This window comes from Ambystoma mexicanum, chromosome 11, assembly GCF_040938575.1.
Source record: "Ambystoma mexicanum isolate Mex_15411 chromosome 11, UKY_AmexF1_1, whole genome shotgun sequence".
NCBI classification, from domain to species: Eukaryota; Metazoa; Chordata; class Amphibia; order Caudata; family Ambystomatidae; genus Ambystoma; species Ambystoma mexicanum.
This window is the reverse complement of record NC_090934.1, coordinates 917153337-917178154: the sequence shown is the minus strand read 5'-3', so window position 1 is coordinate 917178154 and position 24818 is coordinate 917153337. Positions and strand designations below refer to the sequence as shown.

At 43.6% G+C, this 24818-nt stretch overlaps 1 protein-coding gene across 1 annotated transcript in view; it reads left to right on the top strand.

The window, feature by feature from the left end:
- Window positions 1–24818, top strand: part of MUC2 (mucin 2, oligomeric mucus/gel-forming) — a 210788-nt gene that overhangs the window by 95046 nt on the left and 90924 nt on the right. The window contains exons 30-34 of the mRNA XM_069625392.1: window positions 5012–5671; window positions 9033–9065; window positions 10948–11394; window positions 12024–12053; window positions 23901–24329. Of these exons, the coding sequence (XP_069481493.1) occupies window positions 5012–5671; window positions 9033–9065; window positions 10948–11394; window positions 12024–12053; window positions 23901–24329 (1599 nt within the window). The remainder of the gene's footprint in view (window positions 1–5011; window positions 5672–9032; window positions 9066–10947; window positions 11395–12023; window positions 12054–23900; window positions 24330–24818) is intronic.

The window sequence follows — 24818 nt, the reverse complement described above, 5'->3', positions numbered from 1 at the left end:
GGGAAGAAATACTTGCTGGAACAACAAATTAAAAAAAATGAAAGGAATGAGAGTTATTGAGGCTGGAAGAAGGGAGGAAAAATGTAACAACAGGAGATGGTATAGGTGGGCAGGGGTGAAAAGAAAGAATGAAGGAAGGGATTACTGGAAAAGGGACTTCTGAAAGGAAGGAAAGAAGTATACCGATACATTGCAGCAATGCGACAAGTTATTGGTCGTACGTTTCTTATAACATTATAATACTAACAATAGAACACGGCCATAGACAGGATCTACCCGGTATAAGTTGCGACCTGGATCTCCATTAGAAAACTTGCCCTTGACCAATGCAAACTCCTTCTCTGCCCCAGATTCCTAACACAGCAGTGAACACATGGCATTCCCCCTAATGTCAGGCTTGGGGTGTATGAGAACAGGGAGTAGCAGTTCTCCCCCGTGCTCTCACTTTAAACGCCAATCGATAAGAGCTGTCATAATTGTCAGATCTCTACTTTCTCGATGAACAGCATATCCCTAATATTCAAGACTTCCGTTTGTAAAACTGCAGGCCACAAGCATGCGCGTCTCGCATAAACAGAATTATTAATCTTGCATTAATCATACAGTAGCGTGACTGATGTGCAGGGCCCTTATGTATCCTCGGGGCCCTGACCCCCACATCTCTCATCCCAGCTGCTGTCTATTTACTGCACTTGCTTAGTCTCACCCTCCCCACGGGATGTTGCACTTACTTTCTTCTCTTATTAGCACTTCACCCCGAGCACTTCTCCATGAGCACCACAGCACCTATCCCTTACCCTCCCCCCCGCTCTGCACTTGCATATTCTGAACACTCACAAGGCATAGTAGGTTTGTCTTCCATCCGTGTTATTCTCATTATTTGTTTGTACTATTAATTCAATTATTCATCTTGTTGTAATTCATTGTCTGACTTCCCCCTGTCCCCTCCCTGTTGCCCTGGGGGTGCTTTGAAACAGTTGGTGCTATTTGTATAAGCACCTAACAAGTGACCAATAAATAAATAAATAAAATAAACAGGTGACGAGGAGCTGAAATAATGTATTCCAAGTTTCTCTAAAGAATACATGGCGTTTGCGCTGCAAGAATCAAAGCTTACTTGATTGTGGCTGCAAACAGGGCCACACTCACAAAGGTTATTCCTACATTGAAGCTGGATCAGATCAGAGGAGGCAGCAGGGATAGCTGACTTGGGGCCTCATCACGATTCTGGCGGTAACCCTTAAATGCAGTGGGTTACGCTATTACCACCGCATTTAAGGGTCCGCAAGATCAAGGGCTTGGCGGATTTGCCCCTAGTTCTGAGCTTTTGGGAATGAAGAATTCCCGAATGGGCCCAATGGGGAATGGGAACAAAGCGTCCTGCCAAACCCGTGATCCGGCGCTAATAGCATCGGGGGTTTGGCGGAAGCGCTAATAGCCCCAGCGGTAACAGCGCCGGGGCTACCGCCCAACTCGTGATAAGACCCCAAGTCTCGCACAAGTCTCCCGCAGCTTTGAGCAAGTCTTCCGCTCAAGTGTCAAGCAGGGTTGGACTGGGGCATTAAATTGTCTCTGGCACCAATGAAAAAGTGGCCCACAGTTGCAAATGGCAATTCATTTCTTTTTTGACAGACTCTTTGAGTAGTACCCGAATGGGAGGTTTTTGATGAAATGTGATGCAGATTGTGCATTTTAAAGAACATTTATTCAGTAACACTGGTCAAAACTACTAGCCACGTGGTGAAGTGACTTATCAAACTGACCCATATGGGCCGAAAAAGTGGCCCACTTTGACCCCAAAAAACTGGCAAACACGAGCATTTTGCATTTTTGGTTTGGGCATTGCCCTATTGTCCTATAGGCCCGTCTGAGGCTGGTCTCAAGTCCTGCAGTAGTTCTATGACTCAAGGTAGGACGAGTGCCAGCTCTGCAGTGTAGCTCGGGTAAAGCTTGAGTGATACTCAGGTCTGATGAGGGCCCCTGCGTATATGGGATCATGCCCCAGAGCAGGCAGCAGGTCTTCAGACTGCTGTAGAGTACCTTGCATGCAGATGCCGGCAGACTTATTTTATTTATTTATTTATTTATTTATTGGCAATGGGTAAGGTGCAATCTGTTAACAGACAACACTTTGTAGCAGCCCAAGTGGAAAAGAAGGAAGGGCGGGGCAGGGGAGCATAGGTCGGGAAGCATGGGACATTGGGGCATCGATCATTCTCAGCCTTGGCACATTTCCGATCAGTTAAGCGAAGAAGGGCACATGGGATGGATAAGTGCAACAAGGTACACGATTGAGACACGAAAGAGAATAAGTGAGCACAAGACTTATGTCTACTAGCCGTGGTCACACCTGAGCACGTGTTGGCAGAACAGAGTGTGGGAGGGCGTGTGCTGCCACTTTCTGTGGACACGCACACATAGATGCACACCTGTGTCATGTCTAGGAAACAGATGGAAGGGAAGGAAGGAAGAATCATGCATGCTTATGGTACCTCCCATGACCCCTAAACATATCCTACAGGTTGCAAAAATACTATGCAAGTATTTGCTTTCCAAATGCGGGTACTTTGAGCATGTGCCAGTATATCCGATGAGATGGGCCTGGACCAATGAAACTACCTTTAGATGCCGGTGGTTGGAGGGTCATTTAGCCCGCATCTCTTCCATTGGCTACAGTCTGTAGCGGACAGAAGCCTCCACCATAGATGCACCACTCAGCCAAGAACATGACAGGAGCACCGCTGGGAGGCCGCGTGCACAGGTAAACGGGACAGCGGTGGATCGACATTACCACCTCGCGTGAAGTTTTAGCGACTTAAGATCGGATCTTCATGTGGAGCAGGGACTTCGGCCAACAGTTCTTTTTTAAGTGGCCAGAAAACCATTTTAAACCTTTTTTTTGCCATAAAAACGCATTTTGGTTCTAAACACTCAGGGAAAACTGCCAAGCGTAAAGCCCACTCCACAAACTTTTATATCAGTAAAAGGCATGGCGCATTCTGCACACTTCTAACGAGGTAAAAGTAACCGGGTGCACCTGCACAGAGGAAAAATATTGGAAAAGAATTCCCTTTTATTTTCGAAACACATGCCATTAAGCGCACATAAAATCTCATCCATGGCAGCGGTCTGCTACTTGTATGTGTAATGCAAAGGCTGTAGAGAGCTGCTCGTTTTACCGGCATCATATGATATGATAGGATAGTTTATTTATATAGCGCCCATACACTACGTGTTTCAAAGCGCTTCATACATCATACAATTGCAGTAGAGCGGGTGATCCCGGGGGACAAGAATAAGGGTTTATTTTCCTCATAAAGTGTTTCCTTAAATGAAAAATCAGCGTGTAAAAGTTGGTGGCCAGGGTATTATGTTGAACTGCTAAGTGTGATTGTGGTAGCTTCCCTCCTTTGTGGCAACACAAAGTAATTAGTAAGACTACTTAGCTAGCATACTACACACATGGAGTTGCCTCTTGGGGCCTGCTTGAGAAAGCGAGCTTAGCGTTATTCGTTTCAGTGGTACTCATAGCCACATATTCTGGCAAGGATGGATACGTTCCTGACTTAGCCCTGCTGGGGTTCCAACCTGTAGCACATGGAGCAGGCGCACAACCCACTGAGCTAAATTACAATCTGAGTGTTAAGCTATGCGCTAGATGTTGTTGAGAGAGAGTGCCAATCTGCAGCCAAACTCTAAACTCTGAACCTAACAACCCAAGTTTCACGACGACCCAGACAAATGCTTTTTAACCCCTTGGGGGCTAAGGACCTGTATGCTCGTCCTATTTGCATAGACATGCAGAGAGCTCAGCATGAATTAAGGGAAGGCTTTCAAGTTTAGGGTAAGTCGGATGCCCAGCTCAGGGCAAGATCCATGAAAAGGAGGCAGAACGCGAGGCAGCGGTTGCATTTTGGATAGAGTAGGCATAAAACACTGGAGTAAGCGCGTTCACAAGGCGCAGTCCCAAATCATAGCAAAGTCCATGGCTCTGCCTGAAGCTGCTTAGGGAGAATCGAGTTAATGAAAGGGACAGTGGCACGGATAAGGTCTCAGTGCATGAGAAGCCATTTGAGTACCCAACTCCAGGATCGCAGAGTGCCCGTCATTGAGTTTAAAGCACCTAGAAACAAGCAGACAAGCCCTAGACCATTTCAGATCATCAATCATGGGCACCTTTGACATGCAAATAAATGCTCATGCTGCCCCCAAAAGCATGATGGGTCTAATTGGCGGATGAGATACATGAAAAGGTGTTGATGTATGTTCAACATAAGTGGGGATACTCCTGTGGCACCCTACAGAGGCTCACAGTTGGATCTGACAAAAAGATCTCCCAATAACACCCTTGCTTTGTCATTTGTCACAAAAAAGAAGGGTGTTTCAAGGACACTCTGGCTCCTTAAACCTTGATGTGCTATGTGAAAGTAGACCCTATGGCAGGGTTGTCCAACTCCAGGCCACGAGAGCCGGAAACATGTCATATTTTCAGCATACTCCTCATCAATTTTCATGAGAAGAATTTGCATACAATGATTCTAAATGTATGTACATTTCCTCTCATCACTACTAATGAGGGTGATCCTCAAAACCTGTCAGGATTGCAGCCCTTGAGGCCTGGAGTTGGACAATCCTGCCCTAGGGCCACGAGTCGAAGAGAATGCTCATTGCAAGCTAACACAGTTTCATCAGAAATAGTGGTCATCATTGTCTCTGTACCAGTAGCAAGGCAAACAAATTGTTTTCTAGATGCTCCGGGAGTATTGCAATCGTCAACTTTGGCTAGTTAAGTGAGTGTCCAGCAATGCGTCATGGCGGCTTTCTGTATCATCAGAATGCTGAGGCCAACCAAGAGCTGCAGTGAACACTAGAACTCTTGCCGTCTAGAGACTAAAATGTATGCAAAATGGAATTAAACCGTTTTGAAGTGGTTGAAAGAGTGGCAGGGTGTTTATGTGGAAATCCTTTGCCATAATTCAGCAAGTCCTCACCTTCATTTTGTGTCTTGCAGCTTGCGGCTACGAGAATGTTTGCAGCTGGACTCCATGGTTCGATGTCAGTCAGCCAATCCCTGGGCTAGGCGGTGGGGACTTTGAGACATATGATAAAATAAGAGAGCACGGAAAGGACATCTGTGCTGCTCCGCAGAACATCCAGTGCCGATCCGTGAATGAGCCCAGCGCGAGCTTGGATGAGTTAGGACAGAAATTGCAGTGTAACGTCTCCTTTGGGCTCATATGCAGAAATGAAGACCAAGGCCAAGCCCTCTGGGAGCTGTGCTTTAACTATGAGATACGAGTCAACTGCTGCGCCCCGGTATGGTGCCCACCACCCACAACACCAACCACCACCAAGCCAACTACAACAACTCCTACAACCACAGCACCCACCACAACTACAACCCCACCAACAACAACTCCTACAACCACAACACCCACCACAACTACAACCCCACCAACAACAACTCCTACAACCACAACACCCACCACAACTACAACCCCGCCAACAACAACTCCTACAACTACAACGCCCATCACCACTACAGAGATTCCTTCGGAGCCGACTACCTCAACCATCGCAACCCCAACAGAAACAACATCTGCAACTACAACGCCAACTACCACAACTGAAATAACGACAACAACTCTGTCTACTACTGTTACAACTACAGGTATGTATCATCACGTTACATGTAAGTTATTACAGAATCAATTATACTAGAAATTGCTTCAATTATGAAATCTCACACGACAAAACCTCTATAAATCAGCTTCACTTTGCCTGCATGTAGTGTATACTGGATTGAGCAAAGTCAATACAATGTTGGTCTCATTCACACTCCTATAGGGCGTCCCTGCTCATCTGAGCTGATCTTGAATGCACCACATGTGGTAACCACACAACGGGTCTTGCATGTCGGGATTGCATGTGCGTTTCCAGAGTAACGAGGATGGGTTCACTTAAATCATCCGAATCCCACTCCTAACACATGCTGCTGGCCCACGCCTTCTGTGCTTTCCTGTAAAAGTTGTGAAGTTTCTAAAGAAAATATGAATCGTGAAAAAGGACGCAGGAGAAATATTCTGTAGCTGAGACCTGTCACAGGGTAGCTTGGCATGGGATGACAGACAACACTCATGGTTTTAGTACAGGCTGGGCGCATTTTCTTAGGGTATTCCCGCTTGGATTATTACTATTGCCACCAGCTGTACCCTGGAAAACCTGCCCTATTACAGCAATACCACCATACCAGTGAGAACGGTAGGGGATTTTATTGAAATACCGCCAGAAATTCCACTTGCATTATTTTTGTTAAAAAGAATAGCTATCCCTCTCCACTCTGCTACATTATATTTAGAGGGTGGACATGGATTGTGTACTACAGTGCCACATACCACTAGTGTACCCTTTTAAATGCAGTTCTGACTCTTTCATGCATTAGATTGCAAAGGTGGTGAGGAGGTGGGAATCATGAACAATTATTTATTTTTTCTTGTGAAGGGAAACAATTGAGCTTCCCATCTGAACAAGACAAAAACTTCTAAAAACGTCAGGGGACATTTTGAAATGTGCACTTCCACCTCAAAAGCAGAGGTCAAGTTTGGAGTACTTGAAGGAGATGTTTCACCTTGTAATAAGGCAGTATTTGCTGCCGGCATATTTCCTTTGAATACCGCTTGCAGTATGTACTACCACAAAAGTCAAATGGATTGCACCAAAACAAGCAATATTTCGCACATACATGGTTCAGAATCATCGAGCAATTCTCCCGCCAACAATTGTGATTAGAGCAATTTGTCTGTTATATTTTCATGAAGAGAAACTGTCACTTTGTCCAAGATTACCAAATGTACAATTCAGAAATCAGGTACAAGAACATTTGAAAGCAGTACAGGTGGAATGAAACTCTGACTGTTATAGGCAATAACACACAACTTGACTTGGCAGGGGCACATTTGAATTGGATTCAGGCCACAGTGCAGGCTGAATACTGAATGGGGGAAAGTTAGCTGAAAGGAAGCCCCTGGAGTTGGGTGTAGCTCTTTGTGTCTGCTCCCATATGGGCAGAAACCCCCATAGCTCATTACACATAGTTGCTGGTGCCTGGGCAGTACCAGTTCTTTCGGGAACCTTTGCTCTCGTTTTGACTCTCATCGCCTGTCTTTTGCGTGCACCATTGGTTCCTCCCTGCACCTAATTGGGGCCTTTTAGCTATGCGTGCCAACATCATCCATTCAACTTGGGAGACACTAGTCCAGTCTTGGTTTTAATTTTGCATTCCATGACTTGTAGTTCTTTTCATTATGGTGAAATCCAGGATTACAAGGCCTAGAATGCAGAGTTACAACCAGGACTGGACTAGTGTCCCCCAAATGGAATGGGTAATGTTGGCGTGTCTCTTTAGCAGTCCCCAGACCCTCTCATACCGTGGGTGCAGGGTGCACATGGCCAGTCCTGCTTGTGATTATAAGGCCTGCATGATGGGCATGCCTGAGACAAATTGCAAGGGATGCAACTAAAGGGGTTAGAAGTGAAACAATTGCACCAATGTTAATGTCCCGGGAGGATAGCACAGCGGCAGCGTGCGCGTCTTGGAAGCAAGACGACACAAAGCAACAACAGGTTCGATCCCCGGGTCCGCGCTTAGAAACCTCTGAGTGTTTAAGCGCGTTATAAATACGTAACTAAGACAAAGAAAAAACACAATTACACAACTAAGAAAAACGAACAATTCCTGTAACAGCTCCTCGATGCCTGCGGGCTGTGTGAGCGCTTTATAAATGTAAAATAAATAAATAAATAAAAAATTAATGCAAAGCATGAGCTTTAACGTTTGGGCTGCCACAAAGAAGCCAGCGGTTAGAATAGACCCTCTTTTGTCTGGGCTATTAGGTACAGAGTACAGAAAGGGAGGAATGGCATACGAGGAAGGACACAGAGGGATGACATGTGAGGAGGCTCACAACATCTATAGGTGTTGTTTGGCATGAGCCCACCTATAGTGTGGTCATGGCCATGCTAATCACTATGGCCATTCCCACCGATTCCTGCCTCTGTCCACCCCAAACACCACCTGATGTTAAATATTTGTGCTCGCTTTACTCAAGCTTAACTATCAGGCTTTGCATTCAACACCCTGCCAGTGTTTGTTCAAAGCAGTCTTCTGAGAGTTAATGACTTAATTGAAGCTGTAAACACGCTACTGGTAGTAAAAATGTCTTACTGCCACCCACAGGCCTTTCTTTTACCACTTGATTTATAAGCACTCTGCATGTCCTTCACTGAAGTCCTGTTAAAAACAAGCATTGGGAAAGCCACTGAAGTCCTGGTTAAAAAAAGCATTGGCAAGGCCAACGTTTTTGACTTGTGCATACGTTTTAAGCTTTTGCCAGGCACTGCTATTTCATGCCCAGGTACTCGCACCATTTTGCACTGGCTACCAACAAAGGGTAGTTAATGTCACTACAGATGTGCCTGGCAAGTGCCTGGCAAGTGCCTTTCCCATGCCTATACAAACATCCAAACTGTTGGCATTGCCAAAGCTTGTTTGCCTAATGACTCCCCAAGTGGGCACGGGGAGGTAGGACATTGGGGGCACATATTACAATGCATCTTTTTGCAAATGAGGGATGCGCTGTCATAAGGAGTAGCCACATGCCCACATATGCCCTAGTTTGTGCAATCGCTCAAGCCCTGCCACTTGCCTGCCTGCTTGTGTACAACATCAGGGTATACACAAGCATGGACCTTTGTGAATTGAGGTTGGAATATAGTCTTTTGAGTGCAAATTCATAGTCACGATTAAAATTCATTAAATAAAGTCTCCTGAGTATCTGAAAAACTGTGGCAACTCTATTGGCAAAATCCGGTGGAAACTCAAGTTGAGCAGCCATGCTAGTGCTGGCAGTGGCATTACTCTAAACCATAGGTTTCGGTTCAGGTTTGGTCCTCAACTGTTGGACTGTATGAATGCCAGTTTTCCATATCCAATGACTAATGCTCTATTCCTCTTTTCTTTTAATTTTGTGAAGAACTGACCAGCACCACATCGCCAATACCGACAAGTAAGTGCGCAATTAAAGATATGCAAAGCATGGTTTTCCACTGTCTGTATGTCTTGGGCTGTGAAGGTGGTTCACATTTCTGCAGGATTTCAGAGGGGTGATTTGGGTAGGGGGACATTAGAAATCAGCCTTGCACCCAGTGCAGGATTTTGACAGCTCCCGCAGGATCTGCGGGTGAAGGAGACCCTGCTCTGCATTATATCTAAATCAGATTCCCATTGATTCTCGCATGCTATCACAGAACAGAATCAGTACATTCTGAGGGAGACTAATGCCAAACTGAAGAGTGATGGATGGAACGTTTTGAATCAATCAGAACCTCTAGGTTTGCTTTGTGGCAACCCTCCAAACCACCATGGTGTCATGTAGTTGGGATGTGACCTAGCAGTTTGGGCTGGAATACCCTTAGAGGATGGTACACAGCCTGATCTGCATATGGTCTTTGCCCTGCTGTAATGGCATGGCAGGCTGAACCATAATGGTTCCTAGGGTCGACCAACGCAATGCAATTGGCTATGATTAATTCAAAACCTTCCAACCATCACACTTCCGTTTTGTACTGTACGCAAATTATATTTCCATTCTTAGATTTTCTTCTTCACACATGTACTCTTTACGGTTTCACACAGTTTCAACAATGAATTGTGGTGCATGGTGTCTCTAATGTACACAATTTAGTGGGCGTTACTAAATTCTGTTACACTGGGCAGTGCAGGCTTTTTAGATGGCTCATTCGGTCTGATCCAAAGTCATTTACTTTCATCAAAATCAAGGTGATCAGATAGCAGAACTTGAAATTAACAAAAAATATGTCAAAACGATGCATCAAAAATGTTTACCTTCTTTTGCAATTGGCAACATTTTAATCCTTTTGGCCTTGGTATTGGCGAGCGGACCTATTTTGGGTTACCAATGAGCGCACATGAAATTGTACCAGGTGACCGTTTATAGAATCACCCTGTCATGTTATGGTCCCAGAAGCATAACGCAAAAATGACTGAAATAATTTTTTCTCAGTTTAATGCAAACATTTTCTGTCTATCAAATCCAGGGGGTCATTCCGAGTTTGGAGGCAGCCATGGTGCTTTTAGCACCATGGCTGCCTCCAAAATCGATCCAGGTCCGAGTTCCTTGAACGGGGACTTACCGGGTCATTCCAACCTAGGAGGACCCGGTAAGTCCGCGTTCAAAAAACCAATCCCCATTCCCATTTGAGCCCCCATAGGGCTCAATGAGAATGGGGAGGGAGCTAATAACGGGCCCACAAATAGTGGGCCCGTTATTTGCTCCCTGGTCTCTTAGCGGCTCCCGCTAAGGTCGGCTGGTAAAACCAGCCGCCCTTAGAGGGACTCGCTAAGGGACCTTGTAATAGGGTGGTAGGGGGTTAACGGCACTGGCATCCTTACCAGTGCTGTTAACCCCCTACCGCCAGGGTTGGAATGACCCCCCCATAGAGTTGTTTTGTTATTCAGACCAGATACAGGACTTAGCGCTGCTTCTCTCTGGCAGCTCGCCAAGCCTACCTTATCAACACCATCCAATGGGAGGGGAGATCATATGGAGGGTCACAAAGTCAATGGGGAGGGCATGCCTTAGAGACATCATTAACAATGACAGTTATCGGGGTATAATGGCCACTGCACCCATCACATGACAACTAATCAAGAGCCATTAGTGTGTCCCTTGTCCATAATCTGCTGATAGTTTACAGATGGGAAAATATAATATTTTCACTCCCAAACCTTGGAAAATATATCCGTCATTCAAGAGTTATCAATGCATGTTTTTTGCTTACTTGTGACGATAGTTAATAAAGAGCTAAAGACGTGTCCGATAGCACTGTTATGCCTTCTGAGTTGGTGGTGTTGTCACCTTTTTGCAGCATTGTGTCCAGAGGTGTGCTACTGGACTGAGTGGTTTGACGTGAGTTACCCAGAATACGGCGATGCTGGCGGAGACTTTGAGACATACGAGAATATAAGAAAGGAAGGCCATCATGTCTGTGCGAAGCCGCAGAATATATCGTGCAGGTCTGAGCGCTTCCCCGAACTTCCGATACATCAGTTGGGTCAGAAGGTGCATTGTGACCTCTCTGTTGGACTTACCTGCAAGAACAAGGAGCAGACGGAAGGGCCCAGCCTGATCCCCGTCTGCTACAATTATGAGGTCAGCGTTTACTGCTGTGAGCCAATATGTACAACCACCACTATCACCACCACCCCGACAACAACACCATCCACAACTACCTCACCCACGACCACCACTACCACAGAGACGCCCACTACCACCACCACACCAACTACAACAACTACAACAACAACCACCACTGGTAAGTATAGAGAACATATGGTGAACACAATAGGCAGATGGAACTGAATGCCTATAGGCCTTTACTTAGAGGCTGTGGCGGGAGCACGTGTCAATAGTTAGCAGCCCATGGCGACTACAAAGCTGAGTGACATGGAGCATGATGTAGAGAAGTAACTGGCATCAACTGTAGGGATGTGCATGGGCATTACTACTTCAGGTTCACATCAGCACAGTAGGAGGAAAGAAGAAGGATGTAGACGGAGAGAGGAGGATTGGGGAAGAAAGGAGGATAAGAATATACCTAGGGTCACTGAGCGAAATGTAAGTACACAGAGGGTGAGGCTAGTTGGAGAGCAAGACACATGGAGAGAATTAAAATCAATTTTGAAACTCAAATCAGTGCAACACCTTGCCAGGGAGGTTCATTATTTAAAGATGGCTGCCATGCAATCTGGATCCAAAGGTCTGCTCTTATTACATGACCTCACACTGGGATTTTACACAGCTGCCTATTTCTGACAAAGGTCCTCACTGGAATTTCTATGGTACCATTGGCCCTCTCTTGTGCTGCGTCCAGCCTTTAGGCTCCTCCTTCTGAAACATATACTAATGTTTCCTGTTTCTGTCTTTCTTTCTATTTTGCTGAAGAGCCAACAAGCACCGCTTCATCAACAGAAAGTAAGTATTGAGCTTTTATGTGCATGTTTCTTCGTTGATCCATTAAGATAAATAGCGCATAGACAGAGCTGAATCTGGCAGTAAGTAAGAGAGTATTAATGCTGACCAATGGAATGCCTGCAATCTTAGACACTGAGCTATGGTCCCTCTATGTTCTGTATAGAAGCGCACTGCCATTTCTCACACTGACATCACGTTTAATGCATAGGCCTGGGTATTGTCCTGGATCCTCAGATTATAAAAGGCACTGATCTTTAATCAGGACTAGGCCAGGAGTCAGTGATTATAACACTTGCAAATTTCCCTCGGCTGCAGATGCTCCCACAGATCAATACGGCGTGGCCTCCATTACCACCAGAGGCCAGTCCAATGAAACCAGTAATCCCCATTACACAAAACAAGACGGAAAGTGGTGGTAAATACCACCGGAAAATAATCTCAGAGGTGGTCTTAAAAAGTGTCAAAAACAGAACTAGTTGCTGCTACCGTGTTCGTAAGCTAGGTTTGATCACTGGATCGTTAGGTCACGACGGAGGAATGATTTATGCGGCATTAACTTACATGCTCATAAAGTAGGTAATACATCTTTATTTTGAAAGTTAAAATGACTGTCATAAAAGTAAATAATGCATACATTACAAATTCATAGAATGACATAAAACAAAAATCATTACAAATATAAGTGGAAACAACAATATGAAAGTTGGTTAACTGAGAACACATCTGTCCCACAGTTGTGGTCCTCTTTAGATATAGGAATACATATACAAAGCAAAGGTAACATGTTTATGTGGTAAAGACTATACATATTTGTTTGCCTCAATGTATGTTCTGCAATTAGCCATCGTTTAGTATTGGAACTAAGTACTTTTTCTTCAGAGACTTAAGTATAGGGCAGAAAAATAAGAAATATATAAGATCGCCCACCGTCATGCCAGTACAACAACATTTTGAGGTCATCGTACAGTAACCTTACTAAAGGCTGATAACCTCAAACAAAACTTCCTCTCTCACACGGTCAGAGGGAGACCAAACATATTTGTATACAAAGGAGAAAGAGCACAAGAATTCATTTCCAGATTTTTCAATTTCACTGATCTATACCCAAAATGAAATGTGGTTGAAAGCCTCCCTATACTTATAGTCCAGAAAAAATAGACCAAGTATACATAATATGTACACAATACTAAAAAAATATTTTAATAAAGATTATGAATGAATAAAATACTCATAAAAATGTTCTGAAATGAACACGACCCAACATTTAATACATGGTGAGAACACAATAAACTGCAAATGACCACGCAAATACTTAACAAAAATAAACAGATTCGTACAACATAAATGACATGATACAATTAATACATTATTTGAGTGAGTGACTCAAATGACATAAAATCCCGACATGTTTCAGTTCTTCACAGCTGTCATTGCATGAACTTTCTACAGGGGACAAAAGCACACGATTTCTTGATTGTCACCATGCAATCCAGGGCCACATGTAAGTTTCCAAATTCGGATCAAGGATTACTCCTAGAACAACAAATGAAAGGGGCCATCACTAAACACCACTAACAAATTTCTCGTATAGTCAGTACCATGCTCCAAACGTAGCATTACTTTACTGTCCCTATACCCCCATAAGTGAAATACCAGAACATGGTCCAAAGATTGTGTTACAACCCTGCCAGCCAAAATATCAAAACAAAATACCTCTTAATAAATATTTGTAGTGCTGATGCCTTCAGTACATCCACAAATAGCTGAAAAACTTCCTTTGTCAAGTTTGTTTTTGTTTCATTGAAGCTCTAGAATAGCTCAGAGTCTCAATTAGACCTGCAAACAAACACAGAACAACATAGCAAGTTGTCTGTGAGAGTGTGTGACCGAGAAAACGGTACAAAACCCAACACCATCACCACTAATAGTGTCATACTATTCTCTCCCATTACTGGTGTAGCCAGATAGTACAGAAAACAGGAGAGGGGGCCTCATAGGCTACTCCTCTAATCCCTACAGAACAACTAAGTGGTTAGAAGTATGGCTCACGACAAGTAACGGTAAAACAACCACCACCAAACATTCATGGTGTCATACTCCTTTCTACCATCACCGATGTGTACCGGAAAGTGGCAAAGGAATACCTCATTTAAAGCTTCTATTGTCCAAGAACTTCAAGAGGACATCCTGTCCGTCAAAGTACGGTCCGCGTAATGTGTTTACACTTCCTTGATGTAATACAGCTAGAAGTGAAACACACGGGCGTGAGAGACTCTCACAACTCAAGGAAGACTCTAAAAAAATGTGTGTCACATCCTCGCGTAATGGAAACAATCTATATTGTACATACACGGGATCCCATACACACGTACCTGCGCGGCGGTGAAAAATCACAGATTCAGACCAGGCGGAGCTCTGACCCATCCAGCATCCATAGCGCGTATTGACTGAAAACTTTGTGCTTCCCATAGAAATAACGGAGGAAGGCTGCAGACTCATAGATAAAGAAAGAGGACTGCATCGGCCGAAAAAAGTGATATCTGTACCGTAGGACACAAGGTTACCAGTGGAATGCCTACAATTATGTGGCATCCAAGAAAACCAATGGTAGAATTGCAATATGCCCAGATTAAATAACGCAACCAGGCTGTCTAAACCATAATGGACATAGACAAAAGACTGCCCCTATTGAAGGCTCCCTTTGGGTGTTGTAAAAGGAATGGAGGCAGCACCCTGAGCGGGTATCAACACAAATGGAAGCAGATCCTGGATTGCATGTCAGAAAATATGCAGATGAATACATTATATGCATGGGAAATTGTAGAGGGTCACAAGCCAATAGTGTGCAACACTGCTAATGATTACCCCATGAATGCCTATGGTATACATCAATATTATTGTATCTACACATTGCATTTCAAACAACCTTGCAATGAACCCATTGAAGGACAAGAATTGGCATGATATCACCTTTTCATCAGTGTAACTCCAAAACCCCATCAATATGACAGAAAAATGACAAAACAATATATATTCCACAGATGGTGTACTTCAAAGACGTGGATCTACTAACACTGTTCTTTGCATTATGCATGTCCATTACAAGTGGTGTACTTCAAAGACGTAGATCTACTAACACTGTTCTTTGCATTATGCATGTCCATTACAAATACATCTACAGTGAATCTCTTTTCTCGCATTGAACCAGGAGAACATCAGTGACCAAATGTACACATTTAAACATGTGTGTATTGCCACTCAATTTCTTCATTTAAACCAAGAACATGGCTCTGACATTTAAAGATCATTCTTTGCTCAAATAGCACATGTTTTTGATCAGTTTCTAATTTGCCATTGGCCCGTACCTTTTTTAGAATGGCCCATCTGAAATCTTCATGGGAATGTTTCATTTGTACAAAATGTCTAACTAAAGGGGCTGTCATTATTTGATTCTTGATACAGCTACTATGTTCCACCATCCGAATGCAACATTTCCTGTTGGTTTTACCAATGTATTGTGAGGCGCACGGGCATGTAATTAAATAGACCACTTTTTCGGTGTTACAATTGGTAATTTCATTCAATACCCATGTGGTAGTCATGTTCAATATAATTTGTTTTGTCTCTTTAGTGGAGGCACACATTACAAATTGTCCACAGGGAAAAGGACCCTTGACAGCAGGAAGGCCCTATAGAGTGATTTGTCTGGGTTCTACTGTGCTTTTGATAGATATATCATTTCTGATGAGCATCTCTCTGATGTTCTGACTTTTCTTGAACGCAACCAAAGGTGGGGGAGTAGATTTGTCATTATACACCTTTTTCCATGCCTTACCAATGATGCCCTTGATTTTATAGGACAGATTAGAGAAGGTGTTCACAAATGCAATCCGATTCTCATTCTCATCTCTTCTCTTTTTTTCCAATAAGGCATCACGATTATTGTTGTAAGCTCTTTTCGAGGAGTGTTTGACAAGTTTAGTGGGATAGCCTTTGCTCCATAGTTTTTTAGTTAGAATATTGGCGCTGTCACTGTAGTCTTGTTGTAAACTACTGTTTCTCTTAAGTCTAAGGAACTGCCAAAAGGCAAATTGGTTTTGATGTGGTTGGCGTGATGAGTTGAAAAATGAAGAAGAGAGTTCTTATCTGTTTTCTTGTGATACGGTTTCACTTTTGGATTACCCATATGGTGAAAAATGGTGATATCTAAAAAGTTTATCTCATGTGAATTAATCTCCTTAGTAAATTTGAGAAACAAATTCTGAACGTTCAACCATTCAACAAAGGAATCCGCCTCTTCTACAGAGCCCTCCCACAGTATAAAGATATTATCTAAATATCTTAGCCATTCCACTAGATGTTTTTTGAACGGATTAGTGTCTGGATAGATGACTGAATTCTCAAAATATTCCAAATACAAATTGGCAAGATTAGGGGCCATGGCAGCACCCATGGCGGTACCTTCTATTTGCTCAAAAACTGCCCCCTGAAATTGAAAAAAGTTTTAGGTAAGGGCGAACTCAGCGCACCATAAAATAAATAGAAATCCACAAACTTGGAAAGAGGTTCTAGTATGGAACTAACCCCAGAGACAATGGGTCTGCCTGGGGTGTTGACAAGGCTTTTATGAACTTTAGGTAAGATATAGAAAACCGGCACTCATTCTTGTTTCCTAGTGATATAGTCATATTCTTGCTTACTTATCATTTCTGCCTCGTAAGCTCTAGCCACTTTCTCTTCTATAATCTCCATCAAGTGTGCAGAGGGATCCGCTGTAATGGGATGGTAACTCCTGGTGTCATTGTGTAGATGCAAACACTCCTTAACATAGTCAGAACGATTAAGGAGCACAATAGCACCCCCTTAGTCTGCCTGTCTTATTATAATGTCCTCGACCTTGGCCAATTTGGAGATCAAAGCTCGTTGGGTACTTCCAAAATTAGAGTGATGGGGTGATCGTACAACCATCTTTACATGTCAATGTATTAATTGCTGATGGTCTTAGGAGACAATTAGCCCTGAGATTAAAAAGCAGACAGTGCTTATGCATATTTTCGGATAAGCACACATAAATGTCCTTAATAAATTTGAAGTTGTGTTTAAAATAATGTTCCACTGAAACCGTACAGATCTCAACAATGTGCCGCTAAATGTTTTTTAGTGCAAGGACTCTAGAACGTAGCAATGAAATATCTATATTAGCTGCTTTCTTTGAAGATATAAAAAAATCAGCCAAACCCAATAACACAAGCTCCTTTTTAAGATAGAATAACAATGGGCTTTTGAGGCAGACATAAGAAGCCATTGTATCCTGGATGAAATAGTGAGTTAGGCGTGTTCTCAGATTTGTCCATAATCTATCCCAGATTTGTAAAGGTTTAAGTCTTATTATGTCACTAACATAATCTATAACAGTGTCTATGTGCATCAAATATCAGGGTGCGCCTTTTGGCACCACACATGTCCATATTTCTTTTCCTTTGCTTGAATTGGGACTGTTGTCGCCTTACCCCAGACTTCAGCACCATACATATCTGTTGTGATGGCTTTGGCACTATACTTGGACAGAATTTAGTCAAAGGTTAATCCAACCAGTCCCTTCTATAATTAAAGATAGCACCATTTACCAGAGAAAGGCGTGTTGCTGCACTTGTACTGTGGCTACTCCAACCCATATTATGGCCAACAATAATTCCTAAATAGGGGAATTGGTTAATCCACTTAGACTTGCTGCCGGTTGACGTAATAGTAGGCACTTTACCCCGGTGCCTGCCTAGACACACTATGTTAGACTTATTAGTATTAAGAGCAAGATCGGCAGCAGCCATAAGTTCAATGTAGCCACTCACTAGTACTAGGAGTGCTTTTGGGTGCGAGCCAACAGCACAGCATCATCAGGGTATACCCATACGCAGGTATTCCTGCACTCCATTCTTGTTGTATCCAAAGTTAATTTATTTAGATCAGTAGATAAAGAATTAACAAAGATTAAACAAAAGTGGGGCACACCCTGTCTGACCCCACTCAAACATTGAATGCTGGGGAAAGATTGCCCTAGTCAGCCGACCGGACCCTTGTAGTATAATTATAAATGGTTATTTATAACACGCTTAATACCAAGAGGTTTCTAAGCGCGACCCGAGGATCATACTTGTGTTGCTTCGCGTCTTCTTGCTTCCAAGGCGAGCGCGTTACCCCTGAGCTATAGTCCCAAGATGTAGTACAATCAGCATATTTAATAGTGTCCTTGGCAGATTGAGAAGTTGAAGTGACTCCCAGCATATCTGATGATTGACACAGTCAAAGTCTGCACTCAGGTCCATAACCCTCATATCTATTGAACTTCTGTATCTTTGAAAAATGTGTCTATGATACGTCTGAGATTTAGAGTCTGGCTAATAGTCCCTACACCTTCTCTGAACCCATACTCTTCTTCTAAGGCAATGTTTTTAGTTCTGACCCATTCAGTGAATCGATTGCAGATTACTTTGCCCAGCCAGTTTGCATAAGAGTCTATTAATGAAATCGAATGATAGCATGTTGGTTCAATCTGTCATCCTGCCCTTGCACGATCTGAATAACATAAGGCCTAGTAACATCGTTTGTTCTGTGCTCCCTATGTCTTCCCTCCCTTGTCTTGTCACGCCTAGAAACACCTATAATGACTTATCATATCATATCCTTCTTAAACATTGGTACAATAAATGACTTTGCCCTACTGTCTCAGAATAGATTGTTGGTTGAAAATTCACTAAATATTTTGGTAAATAACAGTGCCCAGATCAAAGTATTGTATTTAAACATACGAATTTAAATCACATCAGGAACAGGAGCCTTCCCATTTGGTGCCAGAGACCACACTTCTTCCCGGTTGAATTTGACAGAAGTTTGCCCTCGACATCTGTTCACAATTATTCACATTTATTCCATGACAGAGCTGATACGTTTAAACTTTCAGTTTGCCCAGAGGGATTATACAGCTAGGTAAAATGTTGTACCCATGCTGAAGAGGACGGATTGCCACTATCAGTACTTGGAAGAGCCTGCAGAATACGCTCTTATTTTGTTATAGGTTGCTGCTTCTATATTTTGCCGGCCCTCGACCTCCCATGCTTTTTTCTGACTTTGTCGGTATCATATTATAATTCTGTCTGGCCCCAGCAACCTCAGAATTGTTTCTACGTGGGCCCTTTAGTATTTTTGGTCATAGAGCTTGTATATTCTTGCAGTTTCTTGCATACCAGTTAGGGTGGTACAGCACATTAGGACTTGCTTGAGGTTTATGTGCTAGAAAAGTGTCCGTTATATTAATCTTTGTATCATGACTGTCCAAAATTGAAGCATCAGTCGAAGAACTAGCAACGTTCTAATCCTGGTAGAGTGGCAGTAATACATGTATCTGAAGTTATTTCTAGATCTACCCTTGCCCATTTTAGATGTTTCCGCAATGTGTTTGGCTTATAATTATACACTCTCGCGGACACTAAAGTGAGCCCTAAGGAGGATTTAACATTAAGGATAAGTGGGTTGTGATCAATTTCAGGGAGTTGCATCACGAACAGGTCAAGCAGAAAATGCCAATCGGACACATGAATTATGTAATCAATTTTTGAGTCATATCTGCTGTTCCTGAAAGAAAGCAGGCCCGGATTATCTCACAAAGGCCTCCCATTTACAGATCGAAAACCTACTTCTGTTAAATAGGTTAATAAAAGGCTACTTGTTTTCGAGGAGGTTGAATCCAACATCACCGGCGGAGGGATATTGCATACATAATCCTCACTGCCTATTGGTGCACCCATCTCATAGCACTCCTTAATTCTTACATTAAAATCACCCCCCCCCAATAATGATGATAGGTCTATAGGAAGCCTGCTGACACTTAAGTCTGTAACCATATCTATGAGGAACTTGATGTTAGCACCAAGGCCATAGCCATGAAATGCATTATAAAAATGCATCAAAAATAACTGACCACTTCATTGTCTCTTTATACAGATGCACAAAGTAGTCTGAGGCTGCATTTAAGTACCTCTTCTGACATAAATGGTCAAGCCTCCTTTATTTCTACTATATTTCCTTTTTTTCTGCTGGTTAATGGAAACTGCCAAAAACATTTACGTTGATATGTAATAACCCCCAAGTCTCCTGGAACATTAGTGCATCAGATCTCGCTATAAAAGATACAGATCCAAGATGGCTGACTTTCTACTTAGCCCGGCTGATCCAGGATACAATTATTAACCAATCTCCTTTGAAAGCAGACATTAATAAATGGCCACTTGCTGGAACACGAGCGCACTCTTATATACAGGATCCTTTGGCTGAGCTGATAGTTTCCAATAGGGATGACTAACTAATGCCTTCTCCAGTACCGAAGGATCATATGCATAATACAGGACACAAGTAGTGGATCTGGCCATTCAGTACTTGGGCTAGCAGTGGCACTACCTTTCACACAACTAAGATTACCTTCATCTAAAGTCTGTGTGACTCCGGGCAAATACCATTGATCATGATAATGGCAGTGCTTAGCCCCATTATTTAAGTACATTGCAGTACCAGCTTCAGAGAGAACGTCCTGTTTATTCTAGAATATATCAAGAATACTTGGGTCTGGGAAAAGTTATCCTAAAACTACAACCTCCCCCTTGCCCCCACAGTGCATGCAATACGACAATAATCTCAACCATGGAAGCAACTTGTTAGAATTTCTAATAATGCCTAACTGAACAAATAAGGCCTTGGAAAGTATATATCTATGGGCATTTTTATTCCTGTGAAAGCTGCCTTTAAAAGTGCAGATCAGATTCGATTATGTTTCCTCCACTCTTCCATAGGATCAGAAATCACAGATTTGTCTCTCTCCAACGCTTGGGACCGCAGTTCTTCAGTTTGTTCCATGATGGGTAGATGTGCGTAGATAGACTGAAGAACCGCCGCCAAAATAGACCAACAAGCAGTGAGAGACAGAGAGATGGTATTAGGACCAGTCGTCAGGATCTGATTAAGAGTACATTTTGAGACCATGGGTTGACAATTTGTTGGCAATTGATCAAGATTTATTTGGGCGTAGTGCTTGGACTTCTTTCCCCTGAATTCCAAACATGTGAACCCGCTCTGGCTGCACAATGCTAGTTCCAAACAGACAGCTTTTTGTACCAATATCAATATTATCATTGACAGCAAAACTTCAAATGTGTCTCATCAAGCATTTATTTGACCCATAAACTTGTGGCAAATCAAATTCAGAGCCACCTCAGTTATACAAGATCTTTTATTAGAACCAGGTTAGAACCAGGATGTTTCCAATAAAATCTGGCCCTATTAAGTACATAACTATTTGTATAAGTTCCTTTAGTCATATCTCCATTCTTAAAAGTTGGATATTCCGTACTAAGGAAATTAGATGTAAGATCCTTTGTCTCAGTTGGCCGCTTCATGATGTAAATTATTTCATGAGGAATTAATAACGAAATCAGGGAGTTTGGTCTCGTCTGCAAATGTCCCTTGGTCTAGATAGTTACATTATGATGTAATGGTGCCTTTATTCACGTGCAGGTTGACTATAGCCAAGGGACCACATCTCTCCAGCCCTAAAATCACTTCACAGGCTCCGGGTTGCTGCAAAGATCAAATTCAAATCTCTCTGCATCATCCACAAGGCTGTCTGGGGCCAAGCTCCACGCTGTCTACAACTGGCTCTCACCAGAAACTCTCCCTCTAGATCTTTACGCTCCTCTGGCGCCAACTCTCTGCGTGTCAAAAGCTTCTTAAAACAGAGAACTGGTGGCCGATCTCTTTCCTCAGCTGGCTCCTTCCTCCGAAACAGTCTCACCCTTCCTTTCCATCTTGAGCCGGATCTCCTCAAATTCCGGAAGCTCCTCAAGACTTTCCTTTTCACCCCCTCCTTCCCCATCTCCCTCCCTTGCTAAATGCCACATTTGCTGAGATTGGTGTCCAGAGCCCTCATGTATCCTCTGGGTCCTGGCATCCCCCCTCCCTCAATTGCCTCCAGCCTCCGCCTACTCCCAGCACTTACCTGTGGGCCCACACCGCCATTTGCTGTCTGTTAGGACTACACTTAATATTGGCAGTTGACCAATCTCATCTAGTGATCTCTGCCAGGCACTTAACAGCTGCTTGCAACATACTCACTAGCACTCGCACTCCCACTGACAGGTAATGGCCCTCCTCTGAGGGTCATATTGCCATTAGTACCCCGGCACGTCGTACCGGGATACTAATTGCAATATTTCTCAAGTCGACAAATGGCACTGCAACCTTTTCTCGACTCGAGAAAATAAAAGCGAACAAACTGCCCAACGGGAATTGGGAGAGGAGACTACATGTAGTCCCTTCTTCCTTTCCATGGTGGCCATTGAAATCAATGTAAAAAATATAAACAAACAAAATGGCCACTATGGAACAGAGGGAAGGAATGACAGTGGTCAGTCACGGAAAGGAACCCCGGAGCCGCTGCAGTCAGGGAGCCTTGTTGTTCGGGTAATGCTCCAGCGAGGGCCAATGAGCTTGATTGTAACAAGCTCATTGACCTTAGCTGGGTACTAATACATGTTGCTGAATCATCTGAATCACTGCATGATGTCACATTGCAGGAGAAGATGTCCTTCACTTTATCCACTTCAGGGTGGTTCCTGCAGAATGCAGCAGATCATTGCAGCATGTCTTCCACATTGTTCCAAGCACATTCAGTAGCATAATGTGGATGTACAGAAGGGCATGACCGCCATTGTAGCTAATGTGTAGTCCATGGAGGGTCATCAGAAAACATATGCTTCACACATCTGTGCTACTTCATGAGGCACTTTGTATGACCATCAACCAAAGTCGCGGTGCATGAATGGGCCCAGGACCCCAAGCTACTGTATTACTACCAATATATCAGTGATTTCCTTGTGCCGATCACCACAGCAAAAACATTTTTCTGCAGGATTCGCCGATTATGTATGCATGATAAAATCCTTGCTGAAAAGATAGTGTGCAATTAAAGCAAGCTTAGACTAAGTCATCAGTGTCAGTAGAGTTCAACACCCACTTGCCCCAGAACCTATACTCCCAGATCTGAGTGCTATTCGCTTTCACAATGAGTGCTCTCACCTGTAAGGGGGCGGTAATTTAGTCACAACATTCAACATGTAACAGAGTAAGTGGCAATAAACCACATGAGTACTGAAGGCCAGTGTGGCAAGAAACGTGGTAGCACATCGACGACACTGTCCGATGTCACAATTGCCCCATCATCTACCACCTGTCGCATGTCAATTTAACAATCAACACCATGCTTTGAATTTTAAAGATGCCTCTAAGTTACTAGGTCGGTACAATAACAAATGATGGTAGCTATTAGGGAAAAGCGTTTCTTTATGGGGCATTTGGACTTCAAAATCAATTGCAGAAATGGCTCGAATAGGCCAGGTTTGGTCTTTGGAAGGGAGTCATTCTGTCCACGCGAAGACGCCCGCTCTTCCGAGAGTCGCAAGATGTGGCTATTAAGATTTTGTCTTAGAAAGAACAGTTTTGGTGGTCGTTCCTCAATGACATTTTTCTCTCCCACATCCCCTGCTGGTGCTCTAATTCTGGGACGAAGGCTCTGGATGAGGGATAATTGGGGAGATGTTGTGGGAATTATCACCTGGTAGGGCACATGCCCAATAGAAGGGCATTTCACAAAGGAACAAGGACAGATAACTGTACATGACACCTAACCTACATAATTTGTACTCCTGGCTGATGGTGTAAAGGTGTGAGTTTGCAGAAAAAACAGGAGGGGGAGAGGTTGAGTGGTGTTTCTCAATATCTTATCCTATCCACACTGTCTTACAGCAGTCTGCACGCCTGGGGTTGTGTGTGAATGGACGAAATGGATCGATGTCAGCTACCCCGAGTTCGGCCCTGACGGTGGAGACTTTGAAACCTACGAAGAAATCAGGAATCATGGTATCGACATCTGTGAAAAGCCCGAGAATATCTCCTGCCGAGCCCAGAGATTCCCGGACAGGCCCCTCGAGGAACTGCACCAAAAGGTGACCTGCGACGTCTCCAAGGGCCTGATCTGCTTCAACAAGGAGCAGACGGAGACCACCGTCATACCAATGTGCTACAACTACGAGATCAGCGTCTACTGCTGCCGGGAAATTACTTGTGGGTCCACCACGCCTCGCACCACCACCACACAGGTCACTACCACCACTCCCTGCACCACGGAAACCACTGAACCTACTCCACCATCAACAACAACAAACATCCCAACAGGTATGAAATCACCATAATCTAAGGGACTAGCAAACAGAGCATGGGGTTTACACATGTTTGGGGTTGAACAAGGAAGTAGTCGCATATTTGTAAAACCTGCCCCTCCTATGGCTACCGGAAATAGTAGTCTGGGAATGTTGATCTATGTGGAGCTTTCCTGCGTGTTCTGAAGAAGGAACTTTAGCCAGTGCAGAACAGGGCAGATCAAATGCCGTCTTCACATGCAGAACCACGAGTCTCTGCAATATGCATTGGTTCATAGTAAGGCTTGCAATTCAGAATCAGATGCACGTAATGGATCCTAAATCTCGTCATGGCATTGGATCTGCTTTCCTCTTTGATATATAGTCACTGTGTCCCCCAAGATCAATGTGACTGCTGGGGTCAAGTGTCTTATGCAGCTGACCCTGCCAGGATTCGAACCTGTGTCATGCAGGCTGAACCCATTTGCCTGCAGAGAGCAGTTAGCCTGCTTTTCTATCTTGCCAG